The sequence below is a fragment of the Eschrichtius robustus genome, chromosome 1, assembly GCF_028021215.1.
Source record: "Eschrichtius robustus isolate mEscRob2 chromosome 1, mEscRob2.pri, whole genome shotgun sequence".
Lineage (NCBI taxonomy): Eukaryota > Metazoa > Chordata > Mammalia > Artiodactyla > Eschrichtiidae > Eschrichtius > Eschrichtius robustus.
In genome coordinates, this window is record NC_090824.1 from 27,752,302 (window position 1) to 27,776,237 (window position 23,936).

At 44.3% G+C, this 23,936-nt stretch overlaps 1 protein-coding gene across 1 annotated transcript; it reads right to left on the reverse strand.

Annotated features, from left to right (window-relative positions):
* Positions 1 to 618: 618 nt before the first annotated feature.
* DLST (dihydrolipoamide S-succinyltransferase) lies at positions 619 to 20,257 on the reverse strand. The gene is made up of 15 exons (XM_068542449.1): positions 20,134 to 20,257; positions 19,523 to 19,556; positions 16,868 to 16,916; positions 14,440 to 14,495; positions 14,226 to 14,300; positions 13,939 to 13,994; positions 13,326 to 13,437; positions 11,672 to 11,827; positions 11,217 to 11,293; positions 9,304 to 9,401; positions 6,040 to 6,170; positions 4,548 to 4,621; positions 3,837 to 3,920; positions 3,264 to 3,431; positions 619 to 2,234 (listed from the first exon to the last, which is right to left on the reverse strand). Exons 1-15 carry the CDS (start codon positions 20,194 to 20,196, stop codon positions 2,100 to 2,102), a joined length of 1,368 nt encoding a protein of 455 aa, XP_068398550.1. The 5' UTR covers positions 20,197 to 20,257; the 3' UTR covers positions 619 to 2,099.
* Positions 20,258 to 23,936: the final 3,679 nt, after the last annotated feature.

The following is a 23,936-nucleotide window of genomic DNA, read 5'->3' on the forward strand; positions in this document are numbered from 1 at the left end:
CCATGCCCCAAACCTGACCTAAAATTCTTCCTTTCACTGAACCCCCGTTTTTTTCTACTAGCTCTAGTTCTACCCTCTAGGAGCCACTCTGTTCCCGTGACAGACCTTCACATAAAGATGGTATCACCGCAAGCAACATCAGCAGGCAGGGGCTGCGTGTGGAAAAGCCAGGCTGAGTTTAAGCCTGGACACCATCAAGCCTATCACACGTAGTCAGCGCAGATTAGCTCTCAACCCCGTCCACTCGCCCTCACAGACCACTTGCTCCTAGGAGGTGATCTACCCTCATTTGTTCAAATCAACCTTGAGCATCTGGCTACCCACGTGGCAATCAAGTGCAAAACGCGAAACCATGTTGCTCCACCACTCCATCCATCCCAGAAATAACGCAAGGCGCCTCCAAAATGTAAATGTCTGTTGGTGTTTGAAGGGGCTTCACGCAGGTGAGAACCAGTTTCTCTTCAACAGTGTGGCTTGCCAGGCTCACCAGGCTCGAGGAAGGAAGCCAGGGCACTTTTCTGGATGGCAGGGACGTCACGTGGCTTTCAGTGCTATGACAGTTACAGTGCTGGAGACTTGTACAACCTCAGTAACCAAAAGAAGCACAGAAGCAGGAACCCTGTTTGCGAACATCTGCCCTTTAATTTGCAGTTAAAATCAAGTTTCTTTAAATATTTTAGTTACAAGTTCTGAATAGTGAAGACATAGGAGATGCTGCAGGCACTCAGTACTGGCTCCCACCCCTTCCCCCTCCCCCAACCCCCAGGGCTTGCTTCTTCGCTCAAAATACAAATGGGCACCCTGCACTAAATAAACAGCTCCCTGTGTCAAGTGTCAAGTGTCAGCAGCCTCAGGCCTGGATGCAGTTGGATACGAAGCGATGAAGCCCAGTAGCTTTCATGACAAGATGTGTGCATTTAACCATGCTCCGAAGAATTCCAATGATTGTGCCCAGACCCAAGGCAGTACCTCAAAGGTGACATCGGCCATTTCCCCACTGTGTACTAGCATCTTGGGCTGGTTTCCACCACAATCCATCCTCTCCCAGACCTGTGTTCTGTGGAGGAAGAGCTAAGGCTCTCTGCTCCCTAAGGGCCATGATACAGGAAGGAACAGAACTGCCTCTTCAGCCCACAGGCTTAAACCAATGGAATTTAAAAGCTCAAGACAATGTGAGCCAGTCCACAGGATGCCTCCTTCACTCCAATCTCTACCAGGCGCCATCCAGCCCTTGGTTGTGACACGCTGTGTCTCACTGCCAAGATGTGCTAGAATCCGCTCTAGATGAGAATAATGTGGTAGAATGGTCCCAGTGGTCTGGAAAGGTCGGCACGACCACAGCTGGGAGTGCTTGTGCCAAAATGGGTCTTCCTGGTACAAAGCTATGACGGAGAGTGTGAGGGCAGGCCTGGGCTCTGCTCCAGTCTCATTTATAACCTCTGACCTCAGAATCTGTCCTCCCCCTCAACACTGCCTACCCATCCCCTGCCCCTCCAGATCCCCCAGCCTGTGCTTCCTGGAAGAGGTAGAAGAGGCAGCTTGAAGTCAGTGACAGCTGAGAATGAAGATGCCATTTAAGAAGCAAAGCAGCTCCTCCTGGCCTGTGGTCAATACCTCCACACGGGTGGAACTGAGTACGGACGTGCACAGCCAGGACAGAGGCTGCTCCGAGCTTGGGAGGCACAGCACCCTCCTAGGCGTCTCTGGAGAACAGACTTTCAAGAGACAGAAACTTAATCACACAGTCCCCGGCAGTCTCCCTATGGTATACTGGATGGGGGAGAAGTAAAATCATCTCTGCGGAGGGCTAATGGAGAAATGCAGGAATATTAATGAGCATCCATTAAGGCTCTCTCTCCCTCAAGCCTAAGGAAATCAGATATTCGAGTGTAAGAGAACGGTGCAGAGAGGGAGAGAGCCTGGCAGGAACACCAAGAAGAGACCTGTGACTGCTGGTTACATAGTGCCCTGGTTTCCTTGCTTGAGAACAACAGCATATGCCTGTCTGTCACCAGGCTAAGCTGGGGCCCGTGAGGGGACAGGGAGAAGACTGGTTTTCAGTTCCTGCATGGTTGATGTGGAGGGCGCATGGCTTCCTCCTACAGGTCCAATAGGAGGACTCTGGGATCCTCTACCGCTGCCTTGATTTTGCGGAGGAAAGTCACGGCCTCTCTGCCATCGATCAGCCGGTGATCATACGTCAGGGCCACGTACATCATGGGCCGCACCTCCACCTACAAAGAGAGGTCGACAGGTTTGTCTGCAGCGGGGCAGAGAAAGCCCAGATGAAAGGGGAGATGACAAAGCACAGCCCATAGTTAAGTTCCCAGTTGCAGAGCCTTTCCTACTTTGCTTTGTTGCTTCTGGATACTTACAGTATATTCAAAGACCAAGCCCTGCCCTGAGTGCAAAGCTCCCACACTCAAAAACAAAGCTTAACCCAAGAAAATAGGAGTCTCCTTACAACTGCCTTTAAAAAAACAAAACAAAACAAAACAAAACACCATGCTCTGCCCTCTCACTTGTCTGCTATCTACAGGGAAGTTCCTCTTCAGTTCTGGCTGCCTGCAGTTTCTTCTTTGGGGTTATAATAACAACAAAAATTTTTTTTTAACCTGGGGTCCACAAATTCTCTGAAACTCTATGCAAAGTTGGGTGTATGAGCATTTTCAGGGAAGATCTATGATTTTTAGATTGAAAAAGGAGTTAGTGACCCAAAAAGGTTCTAAACACAGGAGCCCCAGAAAACGTTTTCCTACCAACGTATCTTCCAGGGCCAGCTCAAGACCCTTTGCCCTCATTCCGTGAACTCCCAGGAAACCTCTAAGCCTCATCATTACAACTCGGCAGCTTGTAGATGGCTCTGCCCTGCTGTCCTCTGTTCCCCAGGAGCAAGGACCATGTCTTCAACTGCATCCCCACACTCTCTACAGCACCTAGAGAATGAAGCCTGTTGACTAGTCCCAGATGAAGGAGCAAGCCTTCTCAGCTCAAAGGTTCTCAAACTTTAACGTGCATCAGGATCATCTGTACTTTCTGCTTCACTAGGTCTCGGAAGGGGTCCAAGGATTTGCATTTCCAACAAGCTCCCAGGTGCTGCTACTCCACACACAATTTAAGAACCAGTGCCTCAGCTAGTAATTAGGAACTAGGAGATGCAACTTACGCCTGAAATTGCAGCAAATCCTTTATAATGAGCATCTAGTTAGACTTCCCTCTCCTTATCGCCTAGCTGCTAGGACATTAATGGTGATGGTTCCTACCTTGCCTCCCACGACCACTGGCCTATCAAAGACGGCATGCATGCCCAGGATGGCAGACTGAGGGGGGTTGATGATGGGCGTTCCAAAGAGCGAGCCAAAAACGCCTCCGTTGCTGATGGTGAAAGTACCACCATCCATATCTTCAATGGCAAGTTCATTCTTCCGGGCCTAAAGACAGATTTTATAATTGAAAAGTGAGGTCAACCCAGCTTTCTTCACCTAAAGGAAGTCCAGAAGGCCCATATCTGAGATCAACGATCCAAGGTCTAGCTTTAACACGAAAGCATTCAGCTGAGGTGCCTATGACTAATGCTCCACCAGGGGAAAGGACTTCAGAATCTTTTCTTTTCCGAGCAGGTTTCATCTGATGAGCTCTTCAGTCGTAAGAGCAGGATAAGCTCCACCAGGTAGCTGTACTTCAGCTCTCGCTTGTGACTGCCATTCGCAGGGGCCACGCACTCCTTTCAGAACAAAGTGAGGCTCCAGCTCCCTGAGCACCGCTCACTGGCCCAGCCTTCCCCAGGCTCTCTTCCCTGACCTGCCCAGCAGCTCACGCCATCCTTTCTATTTTACCTTCTCTCCCAGTTCACCGATGGTTCGCTCAATATCAGCATAATTCATAGTTTCCACATTCCTGATGACGGGAACCACCAGACCCTGATGAGAGTGAGAAGTTCTTTTCAGTTGCAAATTAATAGCACCCTTTATAGTTATTACTCTCTTGATTCAAGCCTATGGTCTCCCCTCCCGCAGAATATCTTAGTTACTCAACGTGATTAACAGAGTCTAAAATATTTAGGCTTGCCAGAGATAGAAGAACGTGGTATGGTCAAAAACAGGTTACTCGGGGCTTCCCTGGTGGCGCAGTGGTTGAGAATCTGCCTGCCAATGCAGGGGACACGGGTTCGAGCCCCGGTCTGGGAAGATCCCATATGCCGCGGAGCAACTAGGCCCGTGAGCCACAATTACTGAGCCTGTGCGTCTGGAGCCTGTGCTCCGCAACAAGAGAGGCCTCGATAATGAGAGGCCTGCGCACCGCGATGAAGAGTGGCCCCCACTTGCCGCAACTAGAGAAAGCCCTTGCACAGAAACGAAAACACAACACACCCATAAAAATAATAAATAAATAAATTTAAAAAAAAAAAAAAAAAAAACAGGTTACTCTTCTAGTAACTCCCTTCTAAAAAGACAGAATTACAGGAAAGATCTCTCCCAGGGGTCTGCTTCTTCACACAGGTAAGGAGAGAGTCAAAGATCAGAGCTCCACTTCTTGCCCCAACATACCCGAGGCGTGGCCACTGCAACGCTGATGTCAATATAATCCCTATACACCACCTCTTTGGTTGTATCGTCAATCACTATGAGAGAGAAAACACACATTACATACAACTCCCCAGGCCTAGGCTAGTGAGGAAAAATTTGCATTAACAGAGGAAAAATCCACGGTGCTTGGTACAGTGTGGGCTGACCAACTAGCACAAAAACTACCGCATTACAAGTGGCAGCTGACACTCCTCTTACTCCCATGCCAGCCAACTGTAACTTCTCCCAAGTGCCCTAAGCATGAGCACAGGAGCATTCGTTTCCTTGGCAGCCCTCAGAGGGATCAATACACAGGCTAACACAGGATAAGTATGTGCCAAAGTTCTTGTTAGCCAGCTCTACTCCAGCCCTCCCTGAGCTAACGGCAGGTTTAAAAAGTGCTCCCCAAAAGGGCAAATTAGTAAAGGAAGTGGAAGTGGGGGGATGGGGATGCTGCCCGTTCTGCTGCCCACTCTCAACAAGGAGGCAAGCCTCTTTCTAGAAGACTCGGTAGGAAGCAGGGTGGTCTGGCTTCAATATGCTAGCCTGAGAGAGCAAACCAGCAGCTAACAATTTAGGTCTGGTGCTCATGAGAAAATACAGGCTTGGGAATCTTTTCCATAGAAAGTCTGCATTGTATTACAGATAAGACACCCCGGAAAAGCATGTAAAGTGAGAAAGAGGTCAGGGGAACTCTGAGAAATGCCTACATGTATGTGTAGGCAGAAGAGATGGAGAGAGTCATCAGGAAGCATAAGAAGAACGGAAGAAATAAAGAGATACACATTGGGGTGAAACAAAGCCCTTCCACCTACCTTAGGGCACACCACTTGGCGGAAGGGACTAGGACTTCTATTTCTAGATCTTTAGGGACCTTGCACTGCTGAGGGTTGCAGAAGTGCCACTGTCCTCTCTAATCTTCCAGGGAACAGAGAATTGTCTCAATGAGAAAGAGAACTGCTTGTTAGGTCAACATTCCAATGACGTAGGTGAGCAAAAAGTAAGGAAAATGGGCACCAAGTCCAGGAAAGAGGGGCCAAGCCCAAGGCCTCCCAATGAGGTCCACTGACCAGAAATCAAAGGTCACCCTGGAGCTATGCCAGGTGTAAGAGTCAGGTCCCAAGATAACAGGGCTTGTGGGAGGGTGGGCATCAGCCAGAACACAAGTCTCCACACTGACATGCGAAGCCTGGATTGCTGGGCTGGCTCAGAACTGCCTGTTGCCACAGCAGCTGCCAAGCTATGCACTGTGAAGAGAACCTGTTCTGTCCAGCTAGTGCGGAGGAAGTAATCATGATGCCCATTTGGGAAGGTGAGTCAAGAAATCCCCAGGGAAGGTACTCAATTTTTCACACGTATGAAATAAGAAGCCTTAGTCTGTCGATCGCCGTCTTTGTGTCTGTGTGTGGGAGCAGGTCTGTGTTTACATACACACCTCCCAGGACCTCTGTGATTCCAGCCACCACAAACTCACCTGCATTTACAACAGGCTGCTCCTGCAAGGCAAAGGCTGAGGCCTTCACGAATGCCGACATGAAGCCTAGTTTGAGGTTATGTTTCTTCAGAAAAGCATCTTTGTGCCGAGCCCTCATCTCCTGGATGTTACTGCAAAAACACATTACAAAACAAACTGACCACAAAAGAAGCCTCATTCTGACTTTCATACTGGGTTCTAACTCCGTGTACACAGTTGGGTAAGCTTTTTTCCCTTACTGTGGACCATCTACCTAAGTTCAAGTTTTGAAATAGTCCACTAGAGGTCAACACAATAACTTTATTCCTTTACAAAACCTGGACCCAAAGGAATCGGATCCAATCTGTCTTTAAGGTAGATTGAGCCCTTTACAGGGCTCCTTCATGTTCCAGAAGTCAAAGATTTCAGTTACAGACAATATGAACGAGAGCTCGTACAGCACACCAACACCCTCACCCTGGACAAGAAAGTGACTTCCAGCTACACTAAAATCATGAGCCATCTACCCCGAAAAAAGTTTTTTTTTAAGCATAAACAAAGTCCACAAAATAAGGACCATTCTTTTTATCTCTGTTTGATTTATTTTCAAAATACCACCAAACCTGATTATGACTTCCTTGTGACATTCCTCCTGTCTCCTAACTACTGAAGACAAAAAAAACCCCCAAAGCCCCACAGGTGCATGGGCTTCATGTGCGCCAACAGCAGTCATGACTATCTGTGGACGGGTATAATCCAGTGTTGTTCTAGGCTCATGAGAAAGTCAGTAGATACATTCACCTCCCCAGAGTTAGCAGTTCCATCCGCTTGTTCCTTCAAACAGGTACTAACACCCACCACACGTGGGGGTCAATGCAGGGCACCAAGATATAAAGATAATAAAGACACAATTCCTGCTCTTAAGATTAGTTTGATGGACGTGGTTTCCCCGGTATTTAGAAAAGTGACCATGTGCGGACCTAAGCTTTTTAAAGCACAAGCAGCAAGGCCCCTGAGAAGCCTTTGCAAGGTGACCAGTCTTCGTTCCTTCAGGGCTGGTTTTTCACATACATACAACACATGTGCAACAGAGTTAGTGGGAAATGGCTTTCCCATCATTTTGCTGCAGAAACCTCTGTATTTATGGGAATACAGTTCCGTGATGGAAATCGAATTTAACTTTATCTTAGGCCCAAATGCTCAGTTCTCCCTTTCTCTCTATAATGGCCTAATTTGACATTAGCACGAAAGATAAGATGATATAACTTTAACTCCCCCCTTTAGACCTTTTGTTTTTTAAAAGGGAAGTTTTCCTAGGGGGACTGATTGGTTTTAAAATGTTTGTTTTCCTGAGTCTAACCTCATTTAGTGCTAGGATTACCACCCTAAAGACATTACTGGTTCCCAAGACACAAGAGCTGCAGAAGACGGAAAGAGAAGTGATAAACATCTCTGCTCTCAAAACTGCCCAAATGCTATTGTCTGGTCATTAAGTAGTTTCTATTTCAGAGCTCTGCCCTTGTAGGCAGAGGCTGGGACAACAGGGGAGAGGAGAAGGTCTCAGAAAGGCCCCTTATGGGTTAGCTGATCAGCGCCAAGACCCAAAGGGCACTCAATCTAAACCAGATTACTGACTGCAGTAAGACCCCAGGCCATCATTAAGTGACACTTCGATTAGCTGCTGAAAGGAGATCCAGCTATTGTACTTACCTTCAATCAAAGCTGTTGGGCCAACTGCATCTTTCAAGGCCACAAATATTTACATGTTGTGTCTTAAGGAATTGGGTAGAATTTCAAAGCCCAATTCGATTTGTGTACAATTTGGCCCTAATGCACTGAAACATAAGCTGCAGCCCTTGTGATTCATTAGTCAAGGTCCTTCCCTACATCCTATGGAGAGGAATCTTTGGCTTGAATGACATCCAGTCTTTTGGGAAGCTTCACAATACAGTGTATGACGTCTAGTGAAATGGGCCACAGGGCCCTACTCTGTGAGTGCCACAGCACACTCCCCTCTCTACACTTCTCAGACCCCTTCCAAAGGAGACCAATTTCCTTAACGAAACGTAGATTCACAGACTAAACACTTTGGACAACAATAAAAAACAAAGAGATGACCTGAAGACTTGATGATTTTACCTACTGTATTAACTATGAACTCTTACCCTGGCACTTAAAACAATCTGAAGTATGGATCCAACTTTCTTTACCATTCTTTCCTACACATATTTCTCACAGCGATTGTTTCTCAAATGTGCCATGTACTTTCCTGTCTGTGCCAGGTCCATATTGTTAACATCTTCTGGAATGACCTTCCTCCACTATGTCAAAATGCTAGTCGTTCTTTAAGGTCTATTAAAAATCTCTTTCCTCCAGGAAGCCTTTCCTGATCCCTACCTCCACCCTGCCACCTCAAAAACAAATGATCTCATCCTCTTCTCCACTTCATACGTTTTGTATCCTCCTGATACTGGTACTAGAGATTTTACTTCCTATTTATCCAAGCAAGATGGTAGATCTATGAGGGTAAGGGCTCTTTTTCACTCATCTTTGCATCCCCCTCAAACATAGTGTAATATCTTATGCACAGTAAGCACTCAAAAACTGTTTGTTGACTTTAACTACATTCTCTTCCCTACAGTCCTGACACCTATAAACATCAAAGTCTTGAAGAAGATAAGTGAGTCAACGATTAGCTCACTACAGAAATGGGTATACTGAATTAGCCCCTTTGGTTAATTCTGAGGTTTTTCTTTAACAGCACAACTTGCTTCCCATTTCATTATCAAAGCTGGGAAAGGTGAAAGATACGAAAAGCCCATGCCTTTCCACCCACTCAATTCTGAGTCGCTTAGGAACATACATAAGGAGCAGTCACAGTGAGAAGGAAGCAGGGTATGGTGCCTGACTCTGGGCATGCTGTCAAGTGATTCTGTATCCCTAGGGGAGCCTTGTCAGCCTGGATGCCCTATCTCTACTTGTCAGCTCGACAGTAGTCATTAGAGTTTAAGACTATTACCAGCCTCGTTTATCAGAAATCACAAGATTCAGGTATAAAAGTAAAAGGCTAAGTTTTTTAGGTCACAGAGGAGGCAGGCACAGTATTAGGAAAGTTGATTAGAGAGTGAAACCAGTGGGTCACTATGTATAAGTCAACAAGCACTGCAAAGAAGTACTTCTTTCCTGTTAAGTCAGTTTTGGAATCAGCACTAGGTAGGGACTTGGGCAAGTTCAAGTGTTCTCCAAGAAAATGGGCACAGGGAGGAAGAGGACTAGAGCGCTCACCTCATGTCAATCTCATTAAAAGTGGTAAGCATTGCGCAGGTATTCTGAGCCTCCTTCAGACGCTGGGCAATGCGCTGCCGCATCCTATTCATTTTCTCCTGAAAGGGAAAGTGGGACAAGCATTGACCACCTGGTCTCTCTGGACCTAACCCTTCGCACTTAGTCTGAGGGAGCACTGGGCTTGCTAGGAGTGGATAAAGACAGACTGTAGTATCTAAATACAGGGAGAGATCCAGGCTTCCTCTTTCCTGTGGTGGCCTTGCTCCTCTGAGCAAGAACAAGGAAACACAGACACAAACTACCCACTCAGATGTGCCTGCAGTTTGACCAAGAATAGAGGCCTACAACAAACACATGAAAAGATGCTCAACATCACTAATCATTAGAGAAATGCAAATCAAAACTACAATGAGGTATCACCTCACACTAGTCAGAATGGCCATCATCAAAAAATCTACAAACAATAAATGCTGGAGAGGGTGTGGAGAAAAGGGAGCCCTCTTGCACTGTTGGTGGGAATGTAAATTGATACAACCACTATGGAGAACAGTATGGAAGTTCCTTAAAAAACTAACAATAGAACTACCATACGACCCAGCAATCTCACTACTGGGCATATACCCTGAGAAAACCATAATTCAAAAAGAGTCATGTACCACATGTTCACTGCAGCACTATTTACAATAGCCAGGACATGGAAGCAACCTGAGTGTCCACCGACAGATGAATGGATAAAGAAGATGTGGCACGTATATACAATGGAATATTACTCAGCCATAAAAAGAAATGAAATTGAGTTATTTGTAGTGAGGTGGATGGACCTAGAGTCTGTCGTACAGAGTGAAGTCAGAAAGAGAAAAACAAATACCGTATGCTAACACATATATATGGAATCTAAAAAAAAAATGGTTCTGATGACCCTGGGGGCAGGACAGGAGTAAAGACGCAGATGTAGAGAATGGACTTGAGGACACGAGGAGGGGGAAGGGTAAGCTGAGAAGAAGTGAGAGAGTGGCATGGTCATATATACACTACCAAATGTAAAACAGATAGCTAGTGGGAAGCAGCTGCATAGCACAGGGAGATCAGCTCGGTGCTTTGTGACCACCTAGAGGGGTGGGATGAGGGTGGGAGGGAGACGCAAGAGGGAGGGGATATGGGGATATACGTATGCATATGGCTGATTCACTTTGTTATACAGCAGAAACTAACACAACATTGTAAAGCAGTTATACTCCAATAAAGATGTTTAAAAAAAAAAAAAAAGAATAGAGGCCTAGGATATGGTTTGATTTAAAAATCAAAACCAATTTATGGAAGAGTGTGGGGTAGGGCTAGCCAGCCCAAGAGTCACTGCAGAAAGGGAAGTTTCTGGTAATAAAGACTTGCATGAGAATAGCTACTTGTGGAATGGCAACTCAGAAGCAACAAACTTCTGAGGCTATAGTATTTTTAGGAGGTATTCTCAGGCAGAGGAACCCACTCTCTTGACCATACTTCCTTGAGGTTTTATGTCTGCTCCTGACTGCCACTGGGTAGCCCTCAGCTAAGTGTCCTGGAAGTACAGGAATGGAGCTCACTAAACCACCTCTCTGAAGTAGGTGTTATCGTGGGAGGGAGGGGATGCGTCACTAGGCTACCACCCCCTGCGTATATCTTACTCACCCACAGCATTTCGCTGGTAGCATAACACAGTGGGAAAAACCAATGGACAAGTGTTCAGAAGACCTCTGGTTCTAGTCCTGTCATTTGACAGTCATGTCACTGAACAAGTCGCGCCCTAAACTCAATTTCCTTGTCAAGGCCAAGGGAATCAGCTGCCAGCCATTCAAAGGTAGGCAGAGCATACCCACTCCATTAATCTCAGCACTGCCCCTCGGCTTCTTTCTTGGAAGTGGTCCTCAGAGACTTACCCGATGCTCTGAACGCAGACCTGTGCCAGCTCCTGGCTCAGCTACTGGCGGGGCAGCAGTGGGTTTTATGGCAGACACTGAAAATGAAGAAAGGGTACACTGCATCAGAAAATGAGAAACATTTACTTGAGTACATGCCAGTGTTTTCATACTGTACTGTCACTTAACCTTCAAGATATGCTGAGGTGTATTAGTATCATTCCTACTTCACGAACAAACAATCTGCTCAGAGAAGTTAAATAACTAGCCTAAAGTCACAGAGCTACACACTCAGCTATAAAGCTGAGATGCAAACCCTCTGTATCAGGTCTTCTGATACAAAGTCTAGAATTCTTTCTACAAAGCAGCCAATGGAGCCTGTTCAGAGCCATAATTAGTCTTAGACTGTGAGGGAACATGACATAAGATGAGATGTTGTTCTCCCACATAAACACACGTGGGAGCCAGAGGCTTACCTGGTTTGCTAGTGAGAGGCTGTGAGGGCGAGGGCACTGGTGGCATCTGAGTGGGTATAGATGCTGCAGGGGGAGGAGGAACTGCCGATGCTGCAGGTTCTGCTTTTGGGGCTGTGGCAGCAGGAGCTTCGGCTGGCTTGGCCTTAGCAGGAGCAGCTGGAAAACAAGAAAAATAGATGCCATTGGCACTATCTGGAATGGAAAGCAACCAAATTGCAGATACTAAGTAGAATTTAGCAGCAAAAGCTCTATCTCCAATCAATTAACAAATGCTTCCTGAGTATGTGCTATACATGTAAGGCTTTGAGATACACAGAATGATTTAAGGCACTATGCTTCTATTCTCCAGGGCTCCTAGATGTCCTACATTAGATAACTGACTTAATTCAGCTGCCTTCCTGATTTCACAAATATCTACTGATCATCAAATTCAGCCAGTACTTTCAAAGCACCTACTAAAGTCCATGGTAATGTAAACTTCAAAGCAAAAGAAACCCAGGTAATTAAAGATGTTAAAATACACACATAAGAGCAACACCTTTCTAGTTATGGTAATACTGATCGTCTCCTCCTCTATTTTAACATCACATGTGGGAGAATACTCTTAACTATTAAAAATTAAAAGTTTAAATAATCAAGGGCACATTTAGACTTAAGACTTCAAAGCATTTTATCTAGGATAACTCTTATAAACTAATGAGGTGGTCAAGCAATATAAATTCACTTTAAATGTTTTTGATTTTACCAATTTGGACACCACATCTGGGTTTATATTTAAATTAGAAGAACATTCTCTTAAGGAATGATCAGAAGATGAAATTCTCCAACTAGAAGAATCAATCTTATCCCCTAGCCTTCTACTGTATGTTCTTTCCATTCTGGGCTTCTGGTCTTGCCCTGATCAATCATAACGATGCAATCTACCATCTTTCTGGTTAACTATCTTAACAATGAAAAAAATACTTTAGTAGTTACAGCATTTAATTAAGAATCAGAAAGTTCTTCTCTAATCTCTAATACTGACTGTAAGATCCAGTATGAATTCATTTCCTGATTTCTCATTTCTTCCCAAGAGAACTCTAACCCTCCCTAAAAAATGTTATGAGAGAATAGATGTGAAAAAACTACACCAAATTCTCTATAATAGACAGGATGAAATACTACTTCTCGTTTTAGAAGAGTGGCTCCCAGCCCTGGCTATGTATCAGAATCACTCGGAGAGTGTTAAAAACAACAACAACAATGAAAACTATGATAAGATAACCAGGATCTGAAAACCCCAGATTTAATATATCAGAATCCCTGGGACTCAGAATCTAGGCATTTGTATTATTTTTAAAGCCCTCATGTGACTCTGACGCCAGGGCTGGGGTGGGGGGAAATCACTGTCTTTAGAATCTTCTTCATTCCTATTTAAGAAAAGGTCCAGCACAATAAAGAACAGAGTATTATGAGCTTTATTTTTTTAATACCCTTTTCTTCTAAAACTTGACATTTAAAGTTCACAATATAAATAGCTCCCCTCTTACTGCCTCATAAAGGGCAGAGGGAATGCCAAATGGTCTTTGAGGTATCAAGGAATTAGTATATTATGCTCAGCCCCAGTTCCAAGGGGGAACACTGGAGACCTTGACAACCAGGAGAACTTCTTTACCGCCAGTTTTCCTGAGTGTGAAAAGAGGAGTGCCTCCTTCTACTTTTCCCCCATCAGGTACCAAAAGAGCTTCAATCATGCCATTTGCTGGTGATGGAACCTGCACAGACGTCTTGAAAAGAAGACAGATGGAGAAAGAGTCCAAATTTTTACTCAGCATTAGAAAATTAATTGTATAGAATCTCAAATGAGTCACAAGAGTTGCAACACAGATACACAAGACCCCTGTATATAGAAGCACCAAGGCCACACTTTCAGAGTAAGAGTAATCAATGTTACTGTGAAGATTCACCCCTTCTGTCCTTTCTCAGAACACTAAAGCAAGATTCAGTTAATGTGTTTCCAAGTGATACATAAAAACAACTGGAAACAGCTCACGCACACACACACACACAAGCTATAAAACTAAAGCTATTAGAGTACATAGTACATACACCTAGAACAATCTAAAATTAAACTTTTAATGTTTTCTTTTTAATGAGCTATTCCAACAATTTTACAACTGAGGCAGTTAAAAATTATCTGTAACCAACAGTTAAGTCCCTGTTCCTTTCATTAGGTTAAGAAACCAAGGGGAGACCATGAAAAGTTGGCACTAATAGGACAAGCCTACCTTGTCAGTTTCAATCTCACAAACCACTTCATCTTCTGCAACTGTGTCTCCAACGGCTGAAAAGATAGTCAAAGGCTACCTCTTAGGGTGTGGGGGTGGGGAACCCTCCAGTAGCCACAAAATCCCCACTGGCAGGTGTGTTACAAGACCCCTTTCCTAAAGCCAGGGGAAAGTACACTGCATGTAAAGAAAAGGGTGGAGCCATAGGTTCCACTGATTATCGTGGGGGTAAAGGGGACTTTTCAAAAGTATTTAAACTTAAGAAGTGAGAAGGCACTAAATCTTACCTTTCTCCCACCTGACATCCCCTTCTGTGACAGATTCTGCAAATGCTGGGGTTTTGACTGTAATCACATCATCCTCTAGGAAAAGATGGGGGGAAAAAAATCACATAGTCCACATTTCTCCTTTTTAATTTTTTTATTTAATTAAATTCAGTCAATTGTTGTTCTTCCCATTAAAACTCTATTCCCAATAAGGTAGGGAGCTGAAGGTACTTACTGCACACAGCTGTAGTTCTGAAAAAGCGAACACTGAAGTCACTATTGCTGTTAATGCTACAAAACAAACATAAAAGTAAACTCCTTTAACAGGTGATTCACTCACATTTTAGTCTAGATAAGGCACCACGGATCACCTTCCCTTTTTTATTTTCATTTTTTAAATTTTTATTGGAGTATAGTTGATTTACAATGTTGTGTTAGTTTCTGCTGTAAGCAAAGTGAATCAGTTACACATATACATATATCCACTTTTTTTAGATTCTTTCACCTTCCCTTTAAATCAGTGATTCTTGACTAGGAGTGCCCATCAGTGTTACCTGGGGGAACTTTTTCAAAGCATACATGTCTAGGCCCCATTCCCAGAGATTCTGACTCAGCAGGTCTACAGCAAAGCCTGGATGACTTGGGTGCCTTAAACAGCGAGTCCCTTGGGTGAATGAAATGTGCTGCAGTGAAATGCCAGCTCTCCCAGAACAGACCTACGTTTGGGTCTTTGAAGAAAAAGATAGCATCCTGGCCCTTTGCATACCCATCAAAAGGACTCAGCTTCCTGATGACGGTTTTTCTTAACTAAATGCAAGTAAGATAAATTGTGTGCCCTCAGGGTACATGCCACTGTGCCACATACAACAGAATTTCTGTCCACATGATTATAGATTTATATAGGACAGCAAGATGAGACAGTTAACAAGTAAAACAAGGTGTTATATGCAAAACAAACACACAAAACACCAAAAAACTCATATAGTATCTCCTAATCTGTTCTCTTGCCAGGAGGCAGCACATCAGTCCATTCTGGACTCATTCAAGAGGAACTTCAAAAGAGCAAGGTATTCTTTGATATGACACTGACTTTAAATAATGTAAACTGGAGGATGATATTACCTTGTATGCACAAAACCATTAATAGTGGTTACCACTGGAGAGTGGGAAACGTAGATATATATGGTATCTACGGTTATCTTACATACACACACATTTTGGAAGAGTGATTTGGACTGATGGGGACTTTCACTTTCTACACTTCAGGACTGTTTGAATATTCTACCATAAGCATCTTTATAATAGAAAAGTAAAACAGATTTAAGTTGCCCTTTGATATTTTTATTTTTATAATTTCAAAATAACTATAAGGTCTATGTAAAATCAAGGGGAAAATTTATGTTATTAAAAAAATACAGAACACAAAGTGTTCTGCGCAAAGTTTACAACCATGTATAGGTACATGTTCGTAGGCAAGAACTAACAGGTAATGTACAAATGCAGAGACTGCTCTTTGAGGACACCCGAGAACCTGGAGCACTGGCTGTCTCTGGGAAGAGAAACTTGGTGGCACCGGAGAACAGGAAAAAATCTTCTCATGGACACTCTTTTTACTTCTGAACCATGTAAATGTATAAGCTATTAAATAAAAACATAAAGCCAAAAATAGTTTTTCAATAAAAGATTTTAAAGTAAAATGGGTACCTTATTCATGAAAAAAGACAATATACAACACAAAAACAGTTATTAGATTAATACCCTAACGTGTGATCCTTATCCCTCAAAGTTTAGGGTATTTTAAAATAATTTACTTTTGAATAGTTATTTATTGTATTTATTGCATAGGATTTGTGGCTGCTCCACTTTTCATTTAAACTGCAGATGAGTAACACATTTTGAATCTCCCTAAATAACTTTTAAATTACAAATGTATTAGATGTTAACAGTAGAATACTTAGAAACAGCAAAAAGAACATTTACAATGGGATTATGCTTGTAATGCACAGTGAAGAAGGAGCCAATCTGCTCATCCCTCATTTTGAAGATCCTACCTGTAGAGAAAATAGCTTGACAGCTGCTCAACAGGTAACTAAAGAGCATCCTCTTACCACCACCCTGAAAATACTTGGAATGCAAAGTAGCATTAAGCAACATTCATAAGCAGAAGTTAATCTGAAACACACATGGGTGGCCTTTCTCCAAACTTTGCATTATGTAATAATAGCATTCCCTCTGAACTAGTCAAAGTCCCATGACTCAACTGACTAGTCTTTTGCTTTTACTGTTTCTAAAATGAGTAACTATGCAACCAAAAGGATGCTCTTAATCTCCACAATAAATGTAACCTCCAGTCCTTCAGCTTCACTTGTATCCAACCAGAATATTTAGGAGCACCTTTCTATATCTATTCTCCCATAAAAAGAGGATTCCAGCTTCACTTTCATTATAATCTAAACACCTCAGGACACACACACTCCTGGTCCAGCACTTAACATGGGGCTGAAGCTCAAGCACATGTCATAAATTAACATCAAGGTTAGGTAGAGGGACTCAACATAACCAGCTTGATTACTAGGCTTGAAAGACAGTGAAGAAAGCAGATGGTTCAACTGGTGTCTTAAATACCCCATGTCCACATATCTGTGCTCCCCAGTGATACTTACACAATCTTCCTGCTGTCAGGGTAACCTGGTCCCTGACATAAGGAGATCCCTGCAAGAAACAAAACAACTCTTAACCAACAACTCTTTATCTTATACAGGATACCTGCTGGGAATGGAAAAGAAGTCTGTTCACCCCCTAACTCTGAGATAGAACAGGATCAACAGCAGGCAACAACATAATCTTTATCACACAGAGTCCTGCTTCTTAAACTTTTCCACCATAGCAATAGTAATGGCAGAGAACAACAGGTATGTGGGACTTCCGGTGGGAATGGCTTTGAGGAAGAAAGGGGAGAATTCTATAATCTTATTTATCTTAAAACTCATAAACTTTCATTATCCCTTTATGTTTTCATAATAAAATGCTCTACTCCCCAAGACTTCAAATACAACTGAAGCTTCAAAAAGACACATGATGGCTTATCCTGTGACTACATATAGCCTAATCAGAGAAGCAATGGGACTGTGTGATCTGAGTTTGTTTCCCTGGTTACTTAAAATGCACTGAGCTGGAAGTCTTGTTTCTTGAACCCCAGTAGCAAAGACTAGGCTACTTCAGGCCTAAGGTCTCCAGCTTGCTCTAGGACCAAGCAAATCATTGTCCCTCCTTTCAGTTTACTGTCTTCCTACACTCTTCCTGAGACCTGCCACTCTGGTCATACTCAACAAGGTGGGAGCTCCTTTCTGCCCCACCAACTGTCCTTATCACAGATAACTGCACTTCCTCAACTGACAACTAATTACTATATCTGCTTCACCTGATTATATTCTTTCATGTGTCTTATTTTTTCAGATCTATTAACAACTCTTTCTGAACCACGGGCACGGTAAACACCAAATGGGAGACAATTCTCTCTTGTGCCCACCTCCTTACAAACACCCCCAGGGTTTCAGAGGCAAGTTAAGTCACCTCTATATCCAGTAACCAGTGACGTTGCAGTACAAATCCCAAACACAGCATGTATTTGAGCTAGAACGGTCAGCAGCCCTTACTGATTTTTGGAACCCTAACTCCAATTTAGAGTTCATCCTATAGCAAGTTTCATTTGTACAGCGTTTAAGAGTTTATAAAAAGCTTTCACATAATGACCTCATTTTGATTTTTGTGTCTCACAACTCCCTGAAGTGGAACGACCATCTGCCATTCCTCTCGTTTCATATATAAGCAGGGCTTCTGGAGGTTAAGTGACTAGCCCAAGGAGAAGCCCTGAACCACAACGCAAACCCCAAGTACAAGGCTCTTTCCATTGTCCTGCCAATCTATAAAATGGAGAAAATGTTTACTGACATTTTCAAAATTCCAAGTTAAAAAGTTTATTACTGAGAGTCCACTATGAGCGAACACTGTGCTAGGTGCCTATGATCTCATGACTCTTAGGATAAAGTCCAAAAACTTTCCATATTCCTGTCCAGCCCTCCCAGCCAGGCTTCCTTTCCATTACTATGACCGGTCAAGTCTCTTCCTGCCTGAAAACCTTTGCACAAGCAATCCCCTTTGTTTAGAATATCGTTCTCCTGGCCAACTCCTATGTATTCTTCAAGACTTGGCTTAAATGTCACTTCTTTGGGGAAGCCTTTACTGACGTTGCCACCACACTCTCCACCCTCCCAAGCCTGGCTACATCATCCCATCCTCTCATTACACTCCACTTCTCCTTTATAGTAATCACAATGTAATTATGTCCTTAGGTATGCATAAATATATATTTGTTTTCTCTCCAGGTAGCCCCTAAGATCCTGGAGGGTAGAGACCACCTCTATCCCTGTCACATAGCACACTGCCTGGCATGTAGTAAGAATTCAATAATCTGTTGATGATATGAGTAAATGATAACATGGTGGGTTAGGAGTTCGGGCTGAGGAGTAGGCAGACATGGCTTGACCAATAGTTGGCTGAGTGACCTTGGTCAAGGCACTTAACCTCTCATAGTCTTGAGTTACACATTTGTAAAATAGAGAAAACACCTCTTTTACTGTTTCTTGATGATTAACTGAAAAAATGCACAGAAAGCACTCAGAACAACGCCTGGCACACAGAATGCCCACAATGAGATCAACTCATTCAACAAACACTTATGCCACGCATATAAAAAACTGTTGAGATAAAACCTAAATTCTCGCTAGTCTCTATGCCATCTTCTATCTCATGCCACTCTCTCCCTCAACTAAAATGCTCTGGCCAAATCACCCTTTTTCCAGTTCCAAAATACTGCCAAGCTTTTCCTTCCTCAGGGACTTTATACATGCTATTCCCTTTCTTTCTCCTGCTCTTCATCCGGCTGGCCTGTCACATCCTCTGGGTCACAGCTTTACTGTCCAGCTTCGTATGTTTCCTTCTCAGCATTTAACCAAGATTCATGATAGTTCACTTGTTTAGCAATTTACATTTTGTCTTTCCCACCAGACTGCAAGCTCCGGGAGGGCGAGAACCCGTCACTGCTGTATCCCTTGTGAGGGCCTAGCATGGTGTCTGACACTCAGCAGATACTGTGTAGCTATGTGCCAAATGAATAAATGATAGCTGTTATTAAACAGCACCTGTTTCACTCCTATCTATCTGAACACGATGTGGAGAAACACAGACACCCCGATTTCCTCGCATACTGCTCTGCCCAGGAGGAGAGCATTTTAGGTGACGGCAAGGGCAGAACTTACCAGGCAGGGAACGTCTCCCTAGAGGGCAGTTCCCCTGTTGAGAAAGAAGACATTATCGACGTCACCCAAAACGAAAGGAGAGAAGAAACAGCTTTCTCTTTCAAGCACAGACTCAAAGCTGCCCAGGTGCCGGTGACAGGCGACTCTCATGACTCCAAAAGGTAAAGGCAACAGCCTGGGTGGGCTCTCAGTCCGTCAGCACACGGGGCCTGCCAAACTATCTCAACTTCCCAACCGGATTGATATCTACAGAGTTTAACAGAGAGGAAACGGGCCCCCAGATCCCGTCGGGGCTTCCGCGGCGCCTCCTCCCGAACTCTGAGTCTCAGGCGGGGGCGGGCGCGGCTCTAAGGCGGCTCCTCCGCCGGCGCGGAGGGTGGGGTCCAGCAGGGGACCCGGCGCCGGCTGTCTCGGGAAGGCGATGGGCCGCTGGGCTCCGCAAGACGGCCCCGAGGGCGGCAGCGGCTCTGGGCCGCCCAGACCGCGGCCTCCGAGTCCCAGTGCCCTTGATCCCCGGCCTGGCCGGGGCACCACGCCCCTGTCCCCAAGCCGCCCGTCCGCCTGCCGGCGAGTTTCTCACCCGCCGGGGCCCCGGCCCGGCCGTACCATACCTTCTGGAAGGCGGAGAGCGAGCGGCTGAACGCCCGGGACAGGAAGCGGGACCGGCACAGCATCGCGGCCGCAGCGGCTTCGGCGGTGGCGGAGGCGGCGGAGCGGAGGGCAGGCGGACACCGGAAATAGGGCCCGGCAACAACCGGAAGCGGGGCGGGCCGCAGCACCCGCCGCACGGGGAGGGGTGTTCGGAGCGAACCACTGGCTGGCGGGGGGAACCGACGGGCAGCGAGGAGCTGCCACCGCCTCAAGCCAGCTGTCCGCGCTGGTGAGGCTGCCGTGCTGCCAGCCGGCCGGGGCCGGTCCTCCCGAAGGTGCCCATCTGTCCTGGCACCCAGGGACACCGCGCCGTTCCTCCTCTGCACTACAGGAAAAGAGCCGAAGGCGGCATGGGCTTCGGACTCGGACCTTGGCAGACATGCCTGCCTGATCTTACACTTGTGTGGCCTTGGGCAGGTGACATTGCCTTCCTAAGCCTCAGGTTCCTCAAATATTGAAAAAAGAAATAATCACTTTCCTCGCTCCCTAACCCCGGAACAAAGAAACGGAACCTCTAAGGGGCTCCCATTGCCCTTTAACCGAGCTGAAGATCTTCACCAACTAGCCTTCCTTCTGCATCCACATCTCCTGATCTTCCATAGTGCCAACTCAAACTGTCTCCAGCCGAGCTAATTGTTCCCCATACATCCTGTGCATTTTGGAGGCTGTTCATTTGTCACTCTACCCCTAGAATATAAAATCCATGAGATTAGGGACCTTGTCTGTCTTGTTCACTGATGTATCCCCAGCAATTTTTTTAAATTACAGTTTTGTTGCAATATAATTGACATGTAGCACTGTGTAAGTTTAAGATATACAGCATAATGACTTATGTGTATCATGAAGTGATCATCACAAAAAGTTTAGTGAACATCCGTTGTCTCATATAGGTACAAAATTAGAGAAATTAAAATAAAATTTTTTCTTGTGATGAGAACTCATGATTTATGCTCTTAAAAACTTTCATATATAACATACAGCAGTGTTAATCTATCATGTTGTGCGTTACATCCCTAGTACTTATTTATCTTATAACTGGAAGTTTATACCTTCATCCAATACCCCCACCTCCCTCACCTCTGGTAACCACAAATAAGATTTCTTTCTCTATGAGTTTGTTTGCTTGTTTTTGAAGTATAATGTATCCCCAGCACTTAGAACATAGATTGTCACAGTTTAGGTGTGCAATAAATATTTGTGGGCTGAATTTGGGCCTCCCAGCTTTGGGCAGACCATGCTTCAGAGTGAAAGCAGGTAGCACTCCCTCTACTCTTTAGTTTATTCTCCCCTTAAAGCCCCAGGCCCCTGAGTATCCACTTTTATAGTTCGCCTTCCTAATAGAAAAGGTGTTCTATAAGCTTCGGTTTGAATTAAGAATGAATGAATGAATGAGCCACTTGGTGCCTACTCATGTTGGTTTCTTTAGCTGAGTCTTCTTGCCTGATCCTTAGGAGCTTTATGATGCCTTCACTCACCCAAACCCTGAAAGCACTTCCACTGCAATTCTGGAGGGATGAGCAGAAGCCCTAACTTTAAATAGAGAAAACATCCTTGCCCTGCAGCTGCTCCTGATCAAGTCTTCAGCATCCTTCACCTGGGTTATTTAAAAAACTTCCAGGGGACTTCCCTGGTGGCGCAGTGGTTAAGAATCCCCCTGCCAATACAGGGGACATAGGTTCGAGCCCTGGTCCAGGAAGATCCCACATGCCACGGAGAGACTAAGCCCATGCGCCACATCTACTGAGCCTGCGCTCTAGAGCCCGCGAGCCACAACTACTAAGCCCACACGCTGCAACCACTGAAGCCCGGGCGCCTAGAGCCCGTGCTCCACAACAAGAGAAGCCACCACAATGAGAAGCCCGCGCACCGCAATGAAGAGTAGCCCTCGCTCACTGCAACTAGAGAAAGCCCACGCGCAGCCAAAAATAAATAAATAAAATAAATAAATTTATAAAAAAGTAAAAAATTTAAAAAGCTTCCTGAAAGGACCTGGGCCTCCACGCTCACTTTCTCTAACTCATCCTCCACACCTGTGTCAAAGATGTCTTTGAAATGCAAATCTAATCCTGTCACTCCCCTGCTTAAAGTCCTTCGGTTGCTTCTCCGTCAGTAGGATAAAGTCCAAACTCTTCAACTTGACCAGGCACCTGATAACCTAGCCTCTGGCTATATTGTGATCCTCTCCCTACCTTCCCCACCCCCATTCTCCCAGGTGCTGAGCTTTAGTGCTATTTCACTCCTTCGCATCTTTGCCCGGGCTGCTCCCAACTCCTATTTGCCTAGGGACTCCTAATCATCCTCTAAAAGTCTTTTGAATCCCTTCCTAATCCCCTCTAGCAGAGTTAACAGATATCTTTTCTGTTTTTCCAAAGCATTGTGTCTGTATCTCTACCTTGATTGTAATGTCATTTTTACCTGTCTGTCTCCTCTATTGGGCACAACAGCAGAAGGAAAGAGATGACTCTATTTTCCTAAATCCCCTGCACAGGACACAGTGGCTGGTACTCCATAGGTACTCAATAAATACAAGTGGAATGACTAAATACTGCCGTGCTGACAGCACTGCTGGATGCAGCTAAAGAGTCCAAAAACAGTAAACAGGACTTGTGGCAATCCTTTGCAGGGGTTGCTGTTAATATTTCTTAGATAACTACTTAATTTTTTCAGTTTTAAATAATTAATTTTTGAGATTCTGATTGAGAGTTTAGAAGCTCAGGCCTGGATAATGTGGCAAAGCATTTCTCTTGGAGTTTCAGTGATTGCCCAAGTTAATTAGATGTTACAGTCTTAGACACCACACACGTAGGAGTGCACACACACACACAGTTGCGTGCAAAATTTCTCTCACAGGATAAAGGTTAAAACTGATTTCCTTGAGAGTCACATATGAGCTTCCGTGGAGCTCAGGGTCCAAGTCAATAAGCTCACACCTTCTTCTGCATTTAAAGCCTTTCAGGACACAGCATCATCTATTGGGACAGGAGTTGATGAATACAAGTTCGTAAACTTGTGTTTATGGCAGGGTTCAAAAGAAAATTTTTATGGCAAAATATATATTCAAAAGGGTGTATAAATATATGTGTATGATTTAAAGAAAAGTAACAAAAAGAATAGCCACACTCGCCATGCAGCTTAAGAAATGGCAAAGCCCTATGTGACCCTCCTTGCTGGTCATCCCAGAGTTAACCAGTGCTATACTGAATTACGTATTAACCATCCCCAAGCTTTCATTGCAGCTTCAATATGCATGTGTCCTAAACTGTACACATGTTTTTGTTTATTCTTTAAATTGAGCAAAAGATGTATTTACTTTCAAATTATATAAGAAAAAAAATGTGTTTCTAGGAAGAATAAATGGCTCAGTTAATTTAAAAAAAAAACACCACAGAGAGGGCAGCTCAGCTTAAATAATATACTCAGCATTCTTTTTCTTTAACTGAAATTCCCCAGTATTCATAAGTGTGGTCTGAACTATACACTCACATCCTTACTTATATTTTTTCTAATATTATTGACCAGACGATAGATGGAGCTAGAGCCTGGGGTCCATAAAATAGAGACTCTACCCTATATTCACTTTGAATTACTCATGATACCTAGATTCCATCTGTCTATCTCTTCATTCAGTTGTAATTAAAAATAATGGATAGATGAGTACTCAGCGAAAATCTAAACATTTTGGCCTATTTTTAAACGTAATATAAATGGAATCACAGTACCTGTGTCATTCTGTGATTTACATCTTTCACTCAACATTACATTT